General features: G+C 50.4%; 1 protein-coding gene across 3 annotated transcripts in view; it reads right to left on the bottom strand.

Annotated features, from left to right (window-relative positions):
- The window catches only part of RNF38 (ring finger protein 38), a 348251-nt gene that overhangs the window by 308603 nt on the left and 22614 nt on the right, over positions 1-17034 (bottom strand). For all 3 annotated transcript variants that reach the window (XM_030194345.1, XM_030194346.1, XM_030194347.1), the window contains exon 2: positions 1809-1885. In XM_030194345.1, coding sequence (XP_030050205.1) covers positions 1809-1885 — 77 coding nt within the window. The remainder of the gene's footprint in view (positions 1-1808; positions 1886-17034) is intronic.

The raw sequence follows: 17034 nt of genomic DNA, 5'->3' as shown, positions 1-17034 counted from the left end.
TTCAGTGTATTATCAACAACGACACCCAGATCCCTTCTTGGTCCGTAACTCCTAACATGGAACCTTGCATGACATAGCTATAATTCGGGTTCTTTTTCCCACATGCATCACCTTGCACTTGTTCACATTAAACGTCATCTGCCATTTAACCACCCAGTCTCCCAGTCTCGTAAGGTCCTTCTGTAATTTTTCACAATCATCTCGCGAGTTAACAACTTTGAATAACTTTGTGTCATCAGCAAATTCAATTACCTCGCTGGTTACTCCCATCTCTAAATCATTTATAAATATATTAAAAAGCAGCGGTCCTAGCACTGACCCCTGAGGAACCCCACTAACTACCCTTCTCCATTGTGAATACTGCCCATTTAACCCCACTCTCTGTTTACTATCCTTCAACCAGTTTTTAATCCACAATAGAACATTTCCTCCTATCCCATGACCCTCCAATTTCCTCTATAGCCTTTCATGAGGTACCTTATCAAACGCCTTTTGAAAATCCAGATACACAATATCAACTGGATCCCCTTTGTCCACATGTTTGTTTACTCCTTCAAAGAATTGAAGTAAATTGGTCAGGCAAGATTTCTCCACACTAAAGCCGTGCTGACTTGGTCTCAGTAATCCATGTCCTCGGATGTGCTCTGTAATTTTGTTTTTAATAATAGCCTCTACCATTTTCCCTGGCACCAACGTCAGACTCACCGGTCTATAATTTCCCGGATCTCCCCTGGAACGTTTTTTAAAAATCGGCGTTACATTGGCCACCCTCCATCTTCCGGTACCACGCTCGATTTTAAGGATAAATTGCATATCACTAAAAGTAGCTCCTCAAGTTCATTTTTCAGTTCTATCAGTACTCTAGGATGAATACCATCCGGTCCAGGTGATTTGCTACTCTTCAGTTTGCCAAAACTGCCCCATTACGTCCTCCAGGTTTACCGTGAATTCAGTAAGTTTCTCCGACTCGTCCACTTGAAATATCAATTTCTGACACCGGTATCCCACCCAAATCTTCCTCCGTGAAGACCGAAGCAAGAATTCATTAATCTCTCTGCTACGTCTTTGTCTTCCTTGATCGCCCCTTATACCCCTCGGTCATCCCAGCGACCCAACCGATTCTTTTGCCGGCTTCCTGCTTTTAATATACCTGAAAAAAAATGTACTATGTTTTTTTTGCCTCTACTGCTATCCTTTTTTTCGTAATCCCTCTTGGCTTTATCTGCGCCTTGCATTTGCTTTGACACTCCTTATGCTGCTTCTTGTTATTTGTGTATCCCAATGTGAAATTGGTTATTTGGATCTGTCTTCAATAAAAATGTTAAAACATAGAATGGGCATCGCCACTGACAGTTTTGATTAAAATGTGGGGCTCATCTGGCCACTCTGGACCACCCTTCTTTGGTCTTGTATCACAATTCAACATTTCTGGCAGAGGGTTTTGGAGTATGTTAATACAGTTTCAGCTCCAAAGTTCTGCTTTGTTTTCTTGACAGGGCTGGGGCTGTGTTTATAGGGAATGGTTGGCCTGTGGGCAGGTTGGTTGGGGGAGGGATAATAGGGGGAATTAAAATAAAATAAGAAAACACTATCATTCAGTCTGTACATTTGCACTGTTTTATTTTGTTACTGCTTGGATTGTATTTTTGTCTTGGTAAAAGAATTACAAAAAAAAAAAAAAAGTAAACCATATCACAAATGACAAACATTATATACCTCCCAGAAATATTCCATTCTGAAGCTATATGTAAGCACCATGATACCAACAGGAGCCTTACATTAAAAAAACAAAACCAAAAAAATCTCACCTTTTCACCATCATCATTACAAATTTGGCGTTGGTGGACTGATTGATATTGGAATGATACAGATGCACCCAAATTACCTGGAACAAGGGAAACGACAAAATGGAAAGGAAGATTAATGAAACCCTGAAACTAAATGCATGAAAACATGTCCCCCAACATTCATAAATTTTGTAGACAAATATCTGTGTCAGCTGACATCTACACTACCAAATACAATGATCCATTAAACATTTTTTTTGTTGCAATATTAAACCAACAGCGAACACTGGCTTTTGACAAATAGCAAAGAATCACTGTACCTATATATGAGAGATACTTGCAGGCTTGAGGGTTATTGTAGTGGTGTCCAATTAGGTACAAAAGTTTTTTTTTTTTGGGGGGGGGGTGGTTGGGAGTTCCTGAAGGGCTTACACAATACAAAATAAGGGTGCTAAGGTGAGATTTGTACCTGGGACCTTTTATGTGAAGTCAACTGCAGTGCCCCCTAGGCTGCCCCAATGCTCTGCTTGGAGGTTTGTGTGGCCAGTCTACTAAGAATGCTGGCCTCCAGACATACCAATGGCTTGTTTTTTGTGTGTTTCTCCTCTAGGACATTTTTTTTTAATGGTACCTAGAGAAGGGTGTACTGAGCAGTAAACATCTGAAAAATAATGATTTTCGAAACAAAAAAGTTAGAGATTTCTGGTTCAAAAATTGCCATGGTCAGGATGAGATTTCTACACTTTTTCAGCAAAACGTCTTCAATCTGAATTGGACATCTTAAAGAAAATGCCTTTCTATGTGGTTTACATTAAAATAAAATTTAAAATACGGGTATTAAAAGGACAAACACAAAGGAAGCCTAGGTTACACATTATACCTTAAAAATTGGGAGAGGGAATAATAGTTTCAATTATATCTAATTCACAATAGGAGGGGTGGGTGTAAAAAGCTAACAACGATGAGCGAGACTGTTGTATAGGTGGTGCTGGGGCCCAACAAATAAGACAATGCTAGTCAAATCAAGCAGAGAGAAAAATACTCTGGAAAATAAAGCTCAGAGCTTATACATCTAAATCCTGACTTTACAAAGCTGGGATACGCACATCAGACTCAAAATGTGCATATACAGTAGCAAAAAGGTGTGATTTGGGAATGTTATGGGCAGGGCTAAGATATAAACACACCCTTTCAGAAAGGGAATGCATGTGTACATCCAACACATAGATATGAGAATTTACTCCTGCTAGCTGGGACATCTAGCTCTAGATTTTAGAAACGTGGTTGTGTTGAGCTACACTCCACTGGAGGGACTAGGGGAGGCTGCCCAATTAATCCCCAGTGGTTTGACATCTCTCCCTACCCCCCCCCCCCAGCAAAAGTGAAACTAGAAAGGGATACTGACCCTAAAACACCCAATGAGAGAGCAAACTTAGTCACCTGTAGCAAGTGTTCTCCGAGGACAGCACACCAAGTATTCTCACAGCTGGGTGATATCATCCGACGGAGCCCAGTTCGGACTCTGACTAGCAACATTAGCACAGAACTTTCTAGAAGTGTCCCAACATGCATGCAGGGGTGTCTTTCTGCCCGACGAATAAATGCAGTCCCTCAATCATTTCAAAAAGTTAAAATACAACTCCAAGGGGAAGTGGCAGGGTATATGAGAATATTTGTCATGCTGTCCTCGGAGAACACCTGCTACAGGTGAGTACCTTTGCTTTCTCTTAGGACAAGCTTTCGTAATCTCACAGCTGGGAATCCCTAGCTAACAGGCTCACTAAAATAACAATGCTAAAATAACAGGGACTCAAACGTTGAGGTCAAAGTCAATGAACTTGAAAACTAAATACATCTAGAGGTGAAGGTGCAGACTGGAGCAGAAAAAAAACTGTACCTACAGTGGTGGAGTTTGGATTCTACACACAAAACAAATTCTGGCAGGACTGCTTGTCTGAAACCGCTGTCACGTTGGGTATCCTGCTCAAGGCAGTAATGTAATGTGAATGTGTGGACAGATGACCACGTCACAGCTTTGAAAATCTCCTCTAGGAGACGGGACTTTGAGTGGGCTAATGATGTAGCTATGACCCTAGCACTGAGCCTTCACATGACCTCTAGAAGCAGCCTCGCCTCACATAAATAAAGGAAATAAAATCTGCTATCCACTGAAATTGTATGTGTTTGCTGATAGCTACTCCCCATCCTGTTTGGGCCGAAAAGAAACAAAAAGCTGGTCTATAGGCTTTGGTCTCTCCAGAAGAAGAGCGAAGATACATACCTGTAGCAGTAACTCTCCGAGGCCGCAGGCTGATTGTTCTCACTGATGGGTCAACGTCCATGGTGGCCCAGGAATGGCAATTTTTCCCAGCAAAAATAGACAAAAGTTTTTCAGAGCATTCCTGCTCAGAGGCGCGCGCACTGGCATGCACCGCTGTCTTCCCGCCCGTCGTGCGAAAGTCCCCGCTCAGGTTACATCAAAAAGCAAATAAACAACAAACTCCAAAAGGGAGGTGGGTGGGTTTCTGAGAACAATCAGCCTGCTGTCCTCGGAGAATACCTGCTACAGGAATGTATCTTCGCTTTGTCCGAGGACAAGCAGGCTGCTTGTTCTCACTGATGGGGTATCCCTAGCACCCAGGCTCACCTCAAAACAACAAAGAAGATCAATTGTGCCTCACAATGGCGAGGACATAACTAAGATTGACCTAAAGCAGAAACATAAGTACATAAGTATCGCCATACTGGGAAGACCAAAGGTCAATCAAGCCCAGAATCCTGTTTCCAACAGTGGCCAATCCAGATTACAATACCTACCAAGATCCCAAAAAGTACAAACATTTTATACTGCTTATCCCAGAAGGGAAAATTAGGTTCTTACCTTGGTAATTTTCTTTCCTTTAGTCATAGCAGATGAAGCCATTACGTATGGGTTATGTCCATCAACCAGCAGGGGAGATAGAGAGCAGTCAAACTTTCACAGTGCCCTCTTGGCCAGCTAGCTCCACTGCCTCTTCAGTATTTGAAGCTTCCAAAGCAGTATGGCAACCGCAATGGGAATCACCAGAGCTTTCCTCACAGCGAACGATGGCCCATCACAAGGGCATGAACTCATAAAGGAGGGAATGCACATCCTCCTGGAGGGAATAACTCATCCTCCTTATTGTATAAGTGGAAGGGAACACACGCGCCTCCTGGAGGGAATCACACATCCTCCCAACACACTGGAGGGAATGAACTCATCCTCCTATTTATAGAACTGGAGGGGAACACACGCGCCTCCAGGAGAGAATCAACACATCCTCCAAACAAAAAACATGCTGGAGGGAATGAACACATCCTCCTAAATTTAAACTGAATCCTGAAGATTGTTTTCCAACTTTCTCCCAAGGAAGGAACTTCAGGTAATTAGAACAGAACCTGAAAAACAGATTCACAGCATACAGACAATCATACGGGAGGGCTCATGGCTTCATCTGCTATGACTAAAGGAAAGAAAATTACCAAGGTAAGAACCTAATTTTCCCTTCCTTGTCATCAAGCAGATGAAGCCATTACGTATGGGATGTAACAAAGCAATCCCTAGATAGGGTGGGAACAAGCCACACCACGCGCTAGCACTTCTCCTGGCAGCCACATCCAGCCTGTAATGTCGGGCAAAGGAGAGCTTAGAAGCCCATGTTGCTGCACTGCATATCTCTTGAAGAGAGAGTGCTCCAGTTTCAGCCCAAGAGGAAGAAATCGCTCTAGTAGAATGCGCCTTAAAGGCTACAGGCGGAACCCTGCCGGCCAGCAGATAAGCTGAAAAGATAGTTTCTTTGAGCCGCGGGCAATAGTGGCTTAGACGCTGGAGACCCTCTGCGAGAACCGGATAGCAAAACAAACAGATGATCAGAAGTCCTGAAAGAGTTAGTAACTCGCAGATACTGCAGCAGAGTCATGCGCACATCCAAAGGTGCAGCTGCCCAAAAGATTCTGGAAAACTCTTCCTCTGAAAAAGAGGGCAAGAAAATAGGCTGGTTTAGGGTGAAAGGCTGAAACCACCTTAGGCATAAAGGAAGGCACGGTCCAAACCGTGACTCCGGACTCTGAAAATTGCAGAAATGGGTCTCTACAGGACAGCGCCTGGAGCTCTGACACCCGTCTCGCCGAGGTAATGGCCACCAGAAAAACGGCCTTCAGTGTCAAATCTTTCTCCGATACTCGCCGAAGCGGCTCAAAAGGAGATGCCTGCAGGGCTTTCAAAACTAGCCCCAGGTTCCAAGCTGGACAGGGTGCTCGCACTGGAGGTCGGAGCCGAAGCACCCCTCTAAGAAACCGTGCCACTCTGGGTGAGCAGCCAAAGACACGCCTTCCACCTTACCACGAAGGGAGGCCAACGCTGCCACCTGCACCCGCAGGGAATTATAGGCCAAGCCTTTTTGTACACCTTCCTGCAAAAAGTCCAGAATCAGCGAGACAGGAGCCCGCATTGGAGCAATGCTCTGGAAACACACCAAGACTCAAATAGGCACCAAATCCTGGCAAAAGCCGCCAGGTAGGAGGCTCCGTGTTGAGCTCCGGAGGTCCTAAGATTAGGACTTACCTGCGCTGTTCGGCGCTATCCTGGACCGTCCTAGATCGAACCGGAACGGACTGAGAGGAGCACTGCAAGGAGCTCCGCTGAGAACCGATCGAAGGGTCGGTTCCCAGTGTCTCGCATCGCGAGCGTGAACCCCAGGACACTGGCCAAGGAGGGAATCGCTCACGGAGTCAGCGCCTCCTACTGCCTCGTGTCGCTGTACGATTGGCGTGGCTGTATCGGCGGACAAGCGGGCGGGAGGTCGAGAGCAGCGGTGGCGGGGCAATCGAAGCTGTGCGGCCCAGGACCGCGCGTCCACGTGGCAGCCGTCTCGTTCCGCTGCCTGGCGACCGGCACAGCGTGGGAGTTTGAGGTAGGGTGGTGAGTCGGCGGATGGCGACCGTGAACCACGCGTCCGCCGTTCTCCCTAGCCCATCTGAGAGCCAGGAGACTGGGCATCTGGCCCTGGTGTCGATCCTTCTGACGTGGGAGCTTGGGGAGCCAGGTGTCCTCAGGCACTGTTCCATAGGCCCTCATGTTCATGTCCCGTGGCCCTCAGCTGGCTCTGGTCCTGCCTGTCTGCCGCCTGCCTTCTGTCCTGGCTTGCTCTGGCCCTTCAGCCTGCTCCGACCCGGCTTTGCTCCATCCCGCTGCTCTGCTCCCTCCTGCTTCTCCCAATCTGTCTGTTCCAGCTCACTCGGGCCCTGCTACTCTCCTACTCCTGCCTGTTTCCAGCTTGTTCCAGTCCATCCGTTCCAGCCCATCTGCCTGAGCCTGTTCCAGTCCATCCCGCTTCAACTTGATCCAGTCCATCCATTCCAGCTTGCTTAGGTCCGTCTGTTCCAACTGGCTACAGTCCACCTGCACCTGCTTGTCAAGTCCGTCTGTTCCTACTTGCTCCACTATATCTGCACCTGCTTGTCCTAGCGTGTTCCAGTCCTGCAGCGCCGCTGTCTTCTGCTCCAACTTGCGCCAGTCCATCTGATCCAGCTTATACCAGCCCATCTGGCCTAGCCTGTTCCAGCTGTTCCAGCCCGTGTGCCAGCTCGTTCCTGCTCTAATGCTCCAACTTGATCCAGCCCACTCCAGCTTGTTCCAGTCAATCCCTGCTTGCTCCAGTCAATCCGCTCCAAGCTTGTTCCAGTCCTCCTGATCCCAGCTTGTTCCAGTTCGCCTGACCCAGCTTCCCCCGCTTGTTCCAGTCCATCGGCTCCAGCGTGTTCCAGCCCGCCTGATCCAGCCCGCCTGATCCAGCCAGCGTGTTCCAGCTCGTTCCAGTTCTCCTGAGCCCAGCTTGTTCCAGCCCGCCTGATCCTTCCAGGTCTATCGGCTCCAGTGTGTGTTCCAGTCCGCCTGATTCAGCTTCTTCCGGCTTGCCCCAGTCCACTGGATCCAGCGTGTCCAGCTAGTTCCAGCCGCCGATCCAGCCTTCCCCCTGCTGTCCCATCGGCTCCAGTGTGTTCCAGCCTGCCTGACCCAGCCTCTCCTTGCTTACTCCAATTCTTCTGCTCCAGCATGTTCCAGTTCGTTCCAGTCTTTCTGATCCCAGCTCGTTTCCAGTCTTCCTGATCCCAGCTTGTCCGTCTGCTCATCCTGACACAGTTCATCTGTTCCTGCTTGTTCCAGCTTGTCCATCTGTTCCTGCCTGTTCCGGGCTTGTTCCTGCTTGCTTCAGCTTGTTCCGGCTTGCTCCAATCCATCTGACTGTTAACACATCGAGTAACCTGCCTGCCTGCTTGCGAGCCTCCCAGCCATTGACTTACCTACCTGCCAGCTAGTTTATCAGCCATTGACTTACCTAATCGCCAACCCAAAACCTAGCTTCAAGCCCAATCTATCTGCTTAACACCTCAGTCATTACATAGTCACCCATTAACACCTGTTACTGCTTAACACCTCAGTCACTATATAGTCACCTGCCACACCTCAGTCACCACCTATGGCCCCTGTCCATGTTCTCTTCCTTGCCCTGTCCCTTCCTAATCTTCTTTCCCCCCCCACTCCCACTGTCTACCATTAGAACTACCCGCTGCCCTCCACCCTGCCCGCCACCCGCAATACCCTATTCACCTCCATCCCTCACCTCACCATCCCTCTTGTCCCCCGCCTTCCTGCTCTCAACCTTCGGCACTTCCTTCCTGCCATTAACCCATCCCCTTTCCTCCTAAGTACACCCCATCTTCGTCGCCTTCGTCTCCCAACCTCCCCCACCCTCCTCCGCACTCTCTTGCTCCCTCCTCCTGCTATCCGCGGAGACATTAACCCTAATCCAAGTCCCCCTCACCTGTCCCCGTCCTATCCTTGCGAACGATTCCCGGGATGTCTCCAATCTCGTCTCTATTCCCCCCTCCTCCCCCCCCCCTTCCCATGCGCCTTCTGGAATGCCCACTCAGTCTGCAACAAACTGCCTCTCACCCACGATCTCTTTATCTCTCGCTCCCCATTCAACTGCTCGCCCTAACCGAAACCTGCTCTCCCCGGAAGACTCTGCCTCAGTTGCAGCCCTCTGCCATGGAGGCTCTCTCTTCTCCCACACGCCCCGCCCAATTGGCCGCGGCAGAGGCGTTGGCTACTACTCTCACCCTCCTGTAGCTTCCAACCCCTCCACCTACCGCAGTCTCACTGCTTCTCATCCTTTGAAGCCCATTCCATCCGGCTATTCTACCCGCTACCACTCAGAGTGGCAGTCATTTACCGCCCCCCTGATAATCCTTCCCTTCCTTCCTTACCGACTTTGATGCTTGGCTCTCTGTCTTTCTTGACCCCTCATCTCCGTCCCTCATTCTCGGAGACTTTAACGTACATGCTGATGACCTATCCGACCCCCATGCTTCTAAGTTCCTCACCCTAACATCCTCCTTCAACCTCCAGCTGTGCTCCACCACCCTACTCACCGTGACGGCCATTGTCTTGACCTCGTCCTCTCCTCCTCCAGCTCACCCTCCAATTTCCACGTCTCAGCTCTTCCTCTCTCCGACCATCACCTGATCACATTCACACTTCTTCACCCCCCCCCCCCGCCACCCCCGTCCAACTTTAACCACCACCTCCACGAACCTCCAGGCTATTGACCCCTCCACCTTATCATCTACTATCTCTAATCTCCTCGCCTCCAGCACATCCTCCGAAACTGTCGACAAAGCGGTCTCCGCCTACAATACCGCTCTCATCGTCTGCTTTGGACACCCTCGCGCCATCCATCTCCCGTCCCACAAAGCGCACCAATCCCCAGCCCTGGCTGACTCCTTGCATCCGTTACCTTCGCTCCTGCACCCGATCCGCTGAGCGCCTCTGGAGGAAATCTCGTACCCTTTCAGACTTCCTCCACTACAAAATTCATGCTATCCTCCCTCCACTCCTCCCTATTCCATGCAAACAGGACTATTACACCCAATTGACCAATTCTCTCAGCTCCAACCCTCGTCGTCTCTTCACCACCCTTAACTCCTCCTAAAAGTGCCCCCCGCTCCTACTCCCCCCTTCTCTCTCTCCTCAATCACTGGCCGACTATTTCCGCGACAAAGTGCAAAAGATCAACCTTGAGTTCACGACCAAGCCACCACTTCCCCTTCACCCTTTAACCCTCTCCCCTCAACCAACCTACCCAGGTCTCTTTCCTCCTCTTTTCCTGAGATCACCGAGGATGAACTTCCCGCCTTCTTTCCTCCTCGAAATGCACCACCTGTTCCTCTGATCCCATCCCCACCAACACCATCTCCCATACTGTCACCCCCCCGCCATCGTCGCATCCTCAACCTCTCTTTCTCTCCACTGCAACTGTCCCTGACACCTTCAAGCACGCCGTTGTCACATCTCTCCTCAAAAAACCTTCACTTGACCCTACCCTGCCCCTCCAACTACCGCCCCATCTCTCTTTTACCCTTCCTTTCCAAATACTGAGCGCGGCCGTTCACAGCCGCTGCCTTGATTTTCACTCCTCTCATGCCATCCTTGATCCACTTCAATCCGGCTTTCGCCCTCTGCACTCGACAGAAACAGCACTCTCTAAAGTTTGCAATGACCTGCTCCTGGCCAAATCCAGAGGTCACTACTCATCCTCATCCTCCTCGATCTTTCCGCCGCGTTTGACACTGTCAACCATGATTACTTCTTGCCACGCTGTCCTCATTTTGGGTTCCAGGCCCTGTCCTCTCCTGGTTCTCCTCTTACCTCTCCCACCGCACCTTCAGAGTACACTCCCATGGATCTTCCTCCCTCCCATCCCACTATCTGTTGGAGTTCCCCAGGGATCTGTCCTTGGACCCCTTCTCTTCTCAATCTACACCTCTTCCCTGGGCTCGCTGATCTCGTCTCATGGTTTTTCAGTATCATCTTTATGCTGATGACACCCAGCTATACCTCTCCACACCTGACATCACCGCGGAGACCCAGGCCAAAATATCGGCCTGTTTTATCCGACATTGCGGCATGGATGTCCAAACCGCCACCTGAAGCTGACATGGCCAAGACCGAGCTCCTCGTCTTTCCTCCTAAACCCACTTCTCCTCTTCCTCCACTCTCTATCTCTGTTGATAACACCCTCATCCTCCCCGTCCCATCTGCCCGCAACCTCGGAGTCATCTTCGACTCCTCCCTCTCCTTCTCTGCGCATATCCAACAGACTGCCAAGACCTGTCGCTTCTTCCTCTTTAACATCAGCAAAATTGGCCCTTTCCTCTCTGAGCATACCACCAGAACTCTCGTCCATGCTCTCATTACCTCTCGCCTTGATTACTGCAACTTACTCCTCACCGGCCTCCCACTCAGCCATCTATCCCCCTTCAATCAGTTCAGAACGCTGCTGCACGTCTTATATTCCGCCAAAACCGATATACTCATATCACCCCTCTCCTCAAATCACTTCATTGGCTTCCGATCAGTTATCGCATACAATTCAAGCTCCGCCTCCTTACCTACAAATGCACTCAGTCTGCGGCTCCTCACTACCTCTCCACCCTCATCTCCCCCTATGTTCCCGCCCGTAACCGCCGCTCACAGGACAAAGCCCTTCTCTCTGTACCCTTCTCCACCACTGCCAACTCCAGGCTCCGCTCATTCTGCCTTGCCTCACCCCATGCCTGGAACAATCTTCCTTTAACCCATACGCCATGCCCCCTCCCTACCCATCTTCAAATCTCTGCTTAAAACTCACCTCTTCAATGCTGCCTTCGGCGCCTAACCGCTCGAGATATATAAAATACCCCAATCTATCCACCCTATCAGATTAACTGTTCACATCGTCCTCTAGATTGTTCACATTGTCTTTAGATTGTTCTCTTGTCTTTTAGATTGTAAGCTCTTTCGAGCAGGGACTGTCCTTCTATGTTTAAATTGTACAGCGCTGCGTAACCCTAGTAGCGCTTTAGAAATGCTAGTTAGTAGTAGTAGTAGTAGGAAGTGGACCGCTTGCGGGCTTGCAGGAGAGTGGAAATAACTTTATTGGAATAACCTTTATCCCTCAATTGCGCCCTCTCAATAGCCATGCCGGAAGACCAAAGCGGCCGGCGTCCTCCATGGCTACCGGTCCCTGAGTCGACAGGTTCGGTACCAGAGGTAACGGCAGAGGAGCCTCCAGGAGCATCTGTCGGAGGTCTGCATACCAAGGTCTCCTTGGCCAATCCGGGGCGATGAGGACCACTTCTCCTGGGTGCAGCCGAATCCGCAAGAGCAGGCGCCCTATCAAGGGCCATGGGGGAAACACATAAAGTAGACCCGGAGGCCAGGGTTGAGCCAAGGCATCCAACCCCGCCGAGCGAGGATCTCTCCGTCTGCTGAAGAAGCACGAGACTTTGGTATTGGCACTTGTCGCCATTAGATCCATCACGGGCTTGCCCCATTTGGCACAGATCTGCAGGAATACTTCGTCGGCCAGATTCCAGTCTGCTGGATCGATCTGATGCCTGCTCAGATAATCGGCCCTGCACATTGCTCTGACCTGCAATATGAGCTACCGACAGACACTGAAGATGCAGCTCGGCCCAGTGGCAAATCAGTTCGGCCTGCGCGGCTAGTGCTCTGCCCTTGTTCCGCCTTGTCGATTTATATAGGCCACCGTTGTCATGTTGTCCGACATCACTCTGACCAGCCAATCCTTCCAGGGTCACTTGAAAGGCCAGAAGCGCCTGAAAACACCGCTTTCAACTCAGGCAGTTGATGGACCACTCCGATTCCTCGGGTGGTCCATAGACCCTGGGCCATGCTTCCCCTTGCAATGTGCGCCCCAGCCCATCAGGCTGGCATCTGTTACTACTAGGCACCAACCGGGGAGCGTCAGCGACATTCCTCGCCGAGCATGCTGTCCGAGAGCCACCACTCCATGCTGAGGTCGGGCCGCAGGGGAGCCAAGTAAGTCTGCTTGGTAATTCCTGAGAAAATAGGAGACCATCTCCGGAGTAGGGAATACTGTAGAGGTCTCAGGTGCGCTCCTCGCCCAGTGTACCACTTCCATCGTGGCTGTCAGCGATCCCAGCAGCAGGACAATGTCCCAAGCTCGCGGGCGGGGCATCCTACAGGAGCAGACGGACCTGATTCTGAAAGCTTGCACCGCCTTAGCTCGGGTAGGAACACATAGCCCGAGACTGTGTCGAACCTGGCCCCCCCAAAATTCTAGAGATTGTGAAGGGGTCAGGTGACTTGTGGCCATATTGACGACCCAGCCTAGAGATTGCAGTACTGAGACCACTCTGGCTGTAGCTTGTAAGACTCTCTGTTGCAGAGTCCTGCTCTGATGAGGCCAGTCGTCTAGGTACGGGTGAAACCCTGATACCCTCTCCCTGAGAAAAGCAGCTACGACCACCATACCTTCGAAAAGGTTCGGGGAGCTGTGGTGAGGCCAAAAGGCAAGGCCCTGAACTGGAAATGCTTTCCCAAGCACCGCAAACCTCAGAAACTTCTGGTGCGGGGGCCAAATCGGTATGTGCAAGTAGCTTCTTTCAGGTCTAGAGACGTGAGAAACTCTCCTGGCTGTACCGCCGCAATGACGAGCGCAGGGATTCCATGTGGAAATGCCGCACTCTCAGGACTTGTTCACTTCTTTTAAGTCAGAATAGGGCGAAAGGACCCACCTTTTCGCGGCACCACAAAGTAGATGGAGTATCGGCCGCAGCCTTGCTCGGCGGGAGGCACCGGGGTCACTGCCCCTAACTGAATCAGACCTTGTAAAGTCTCCTCCACCACCGCCCGTTTGACGGCAGAAACCGCATCGGGACTCCACAAACACGTCTCTTACTGGGCGTTGAATTCTATTCTGTATCCATCTCTGATCAGGTCCAGAACCCACTGATCTGAGGAAATCTTGGCCCACTCCTCGACAAAGAGGGAAAGCCGTCCTCCGATGACAGGCATCGAGGAGAGGCCGGCGCACCATCATTGAGAGGGTCGCCCCTGAACTCCTGGTCTTGAGCCACCGGCTGCGGAACGCTTGCCCGAGTGAAAGGAGTTCCTCTGCTGACCACGGGCACGTGAAGTGAACCCAGCAGAACGCCCCGGGCGGTACCTTCTAGCTTCACCGGAAGCGAGGGTCTGTACGAGGAGTGGACCGCCTGGCCCTTAGAGGAAGGCCTCTGCCTATCTTCGGGCAAGCGCTGGGGTTTTGGATCACCCAGGCCTTTCACAATTTTTCTCCAACTCCTCACCAAATAGGAGAAGTCCTTGAAAAGGCAACTTCACCAACCTTTGCTTAGAGGCCATGTCCGCTGCCCAGTGTCGTAGCCACAGACGACGGCGAGCCGCCACTGCTACTAGCCATTGTTTAGCCGAAGCTCTGACAAGGTCATAAAGGGCATCAGCTAGAAAGGACAAGGCCACCTCCATCCGCGGAGCCACATCCAAGAAGGTCTCCGCTCCATCTCTGGGCTGAGCACTGCCTGTTGCAGCCAAGCTAGGCAGGCTCTAACAGCATAAACAGCTGCAAGCAGACGCCCGAACAGTGAGACCTGCAATTTCAAAGGACCGTTTCAATGCTGTTTCCAGCTTACGGTCTTGAACATCCTTCAGGACAACACCTCCTTCAACAGGGAGGGTAGTTCTCTTTGTCACCCGCAGTGACTAGGGCATCCACTGTAGGCATTTGAAAACGAGCCAAATGTCCCTCACGCAGAGGGTATAACTGCCCCATAGCCCTGGAAACTCTTAAAGGTCCCTCGGGTCAGCCCACTGAGCCGAAACAAGCTCTAGGATGGAGTCATGCAAAGGGAAGGCCCGAGCAGCTTTCCTTGGTACTAGCCATCCTGGGATTACCCGAGAAGGCCATGCCACTGTCAGGATCTTCTATCGACAGGGCCTGCAGGTATCTGAAATAAGCGCTGGCAGCTCATCACGGTGGAAAATCCTCACCGCGGAGGGATCATCCAGATCCTGTGGTAAATCCGCACCCGACTCTGGTTCCTCAGACCAAGAACGTCTGTCAGAGTTCTCCGAATCCTCACACCCCGACCACTGGGGGGAAAAAGGTGCACCACAATTCTGAAGGGAATTACCCTTCTGCGCTTATCTTTAGGCCAGCATCCGGGAAAAAAGCCTCACTGGGCAGTCCCAGGCCAGAATCCATCGGGGGGGGGCAATCAGAGGAGCCTCAGACAACCCTGAGGAAGGGCTCTTTTCATCATGTATGCTTTATGCAGCAAAGCACAAAATCCGTGGAGAAAATCTCAGCCCTGGGCACCCAAATCCTGTCCGTGCTAGCCCACTCCTGAAATAACCTCTTCTCAGGTGCCCCACCTGGCTCAGGTCTCTCCGTGTCCACGGAGGCCGCGCCATGCGGTGTAAGCAAAATGGCGCCCGCTGCCAGCTCATAGCGGGAAGAAAACATCGCTCGCCATGCTCGGGCCGGCTCCTACGCCAGTACAGCACGATTTACAGAGCCCTGCGCCGATTTGCGCTTGCCACAAGTGGAACAGCGCTTTACATTGTCCGCAGCCATCGCCGAAAAACGGCGTAAAATCCAAAATGGCGGTTTCGCACCAAAATCGCCCCGATCACGGGCCCCCCCGGAGGAGTTGGAAAACACTCTTACCTCAAAGGATCTAGTGTAACACTACGATCCTGCTGAAAATCAGGTCAAAACCTCTGATCCAGCGTCTCTGCGTTTAAAAACGCGACGCAACTTTTTTTTTTTTTTTTTTAAAGCTGTGAGGAAAGCAGAGGTATTGAAGACTCCGGAGGCTCAAATGAGTGGGAAAGGCAGGGAAAGGGCGAACCTATATGCCTGCATCCACTGTTGGTGGGTAAGGACAGGGAAAGCAAGGCAATATGTCCACATCCACAGAGGTATGGGTAAGGCAGGGAAAGGGCTACCTATGTGCCTTTAAAGTGAAAGCTGCTATAGCCTCCAACACCCCCGGTTAACAACTGGCAAGCCAGGAACCACCTCCCGGCAGATTTTTCTGGAGCTCGAACAAGCTGCAGCCACCCTGCCTAGGGGAGATAGAGAATACTGAAGAGGCAGTGAGCTAAGCTGGCCAAGAGGGCACTGTGAAAGTTTGAGTGCTCTCTTCTCCCCTGCTGGTTGATGGACATAACCCATACGTAATGGCTTCATCTGCTTGATGACAAGGAATCACAGATTCAGATCTCCCTCTTTAATGCCGCTCCGCATGGCTTGGGAATGGTGGCGACAGAGGGTGGGGGAACACAGATCCTCTCATTTGATGAATGTCAAACTAAATGGAATATCCCACGGCGTCTATTTTTCTCATATCTACAATTAGGCACTATTTGTTATCCTTGAAAAGAAAGAGTAATAGACTCCCATCATTCACTGCATTGGATGTAGTGTATAAGCAGTTACCCGTGGCAAGAAACAAGCTCTCCTCATGGTACCACTTGGGTAAAATATGGAGGCCCACCAACTTTGCAGACATACTAGCCAAAAAAGTGGAGCTCAGGGTTGGGCAGTGAGGTTTCGCAAAGGGAGCTTCAGAAGTGTTTTGAATTGGCCTACAGAATAACTCCTAGTGTGAGTTGTCATGAAATTCAATTGAAGATCCTGGCACTAGGCGTATATCACACGGAGCAGGGGTAAGGCAATGGGCTTATGGGTTTCAGAAGACTGCGATAAGTGTGGCACATCACAAAGGCACATTAACACATCACTTTTTAGAATGTCCAGTGCTGCAGGTGTTCTGGAATGGAGTGTTGAGACATTTGGAGGATGTGTTAGAACAGCCCATAGAATGGAATTATAGAATTCTACTACTGGGATTAGACTCAGACCTAGCTGAACAGGGACTGAACTTTCATCAGAGACGATCTGTCCTATTGGCGCTGATCCTAGCGAAAAAGGTTATATTACAACACTGGGTGGATAAAACTACCTCCTCCTCTCACTCAGTGGGTACAGCAACATGAAGCAAATGACAGGTTGGGAGGGGGGAGGTCAGTTTGAATTCCACTGGAGCAGGCCCCGCCGGGCCGTTCTGTTTGGAGAAACAGCTTTGTGAAATTGGCAAAGATACACATAGGGGAAGCCCCCAATGTATAAATATATAAATGTATGTATGGATATATAATGTATACATATATAAATGTATAAACTGCTGAGAGGGGAAGACGGAACTTTCGGTACTTGGGTTTTGATCTCGCAGGGGAGGGAGGGGGGAAGGGGGAGAGAAAAAGAGAAAACCGGAGGGAATGGGCACAACGAAGTTTTGTTAAACAGTGTTATTTGTGCCAATACTGTATTGTACT

The sequence above is a fragment of the Microcaecilia unicolor genome, chromosome 2 (genome assembly GCF_901765095.1).
Source record: "Microcaecilia unicolor chromosome 2, aMicUni1.1, whole genome shotgun sequence".
Lineage (NCBI taxonomy): Eukaryota > Metazoa > Chordata > Amphibia > Gymnophiona > Siphonopidae > Microcaecilia > Microcaecilia unicolor.
Note: the sequence above shows the minus strand (reverse complement) of the source record. Positions and strands in the feature narration are given on the sequence as shown.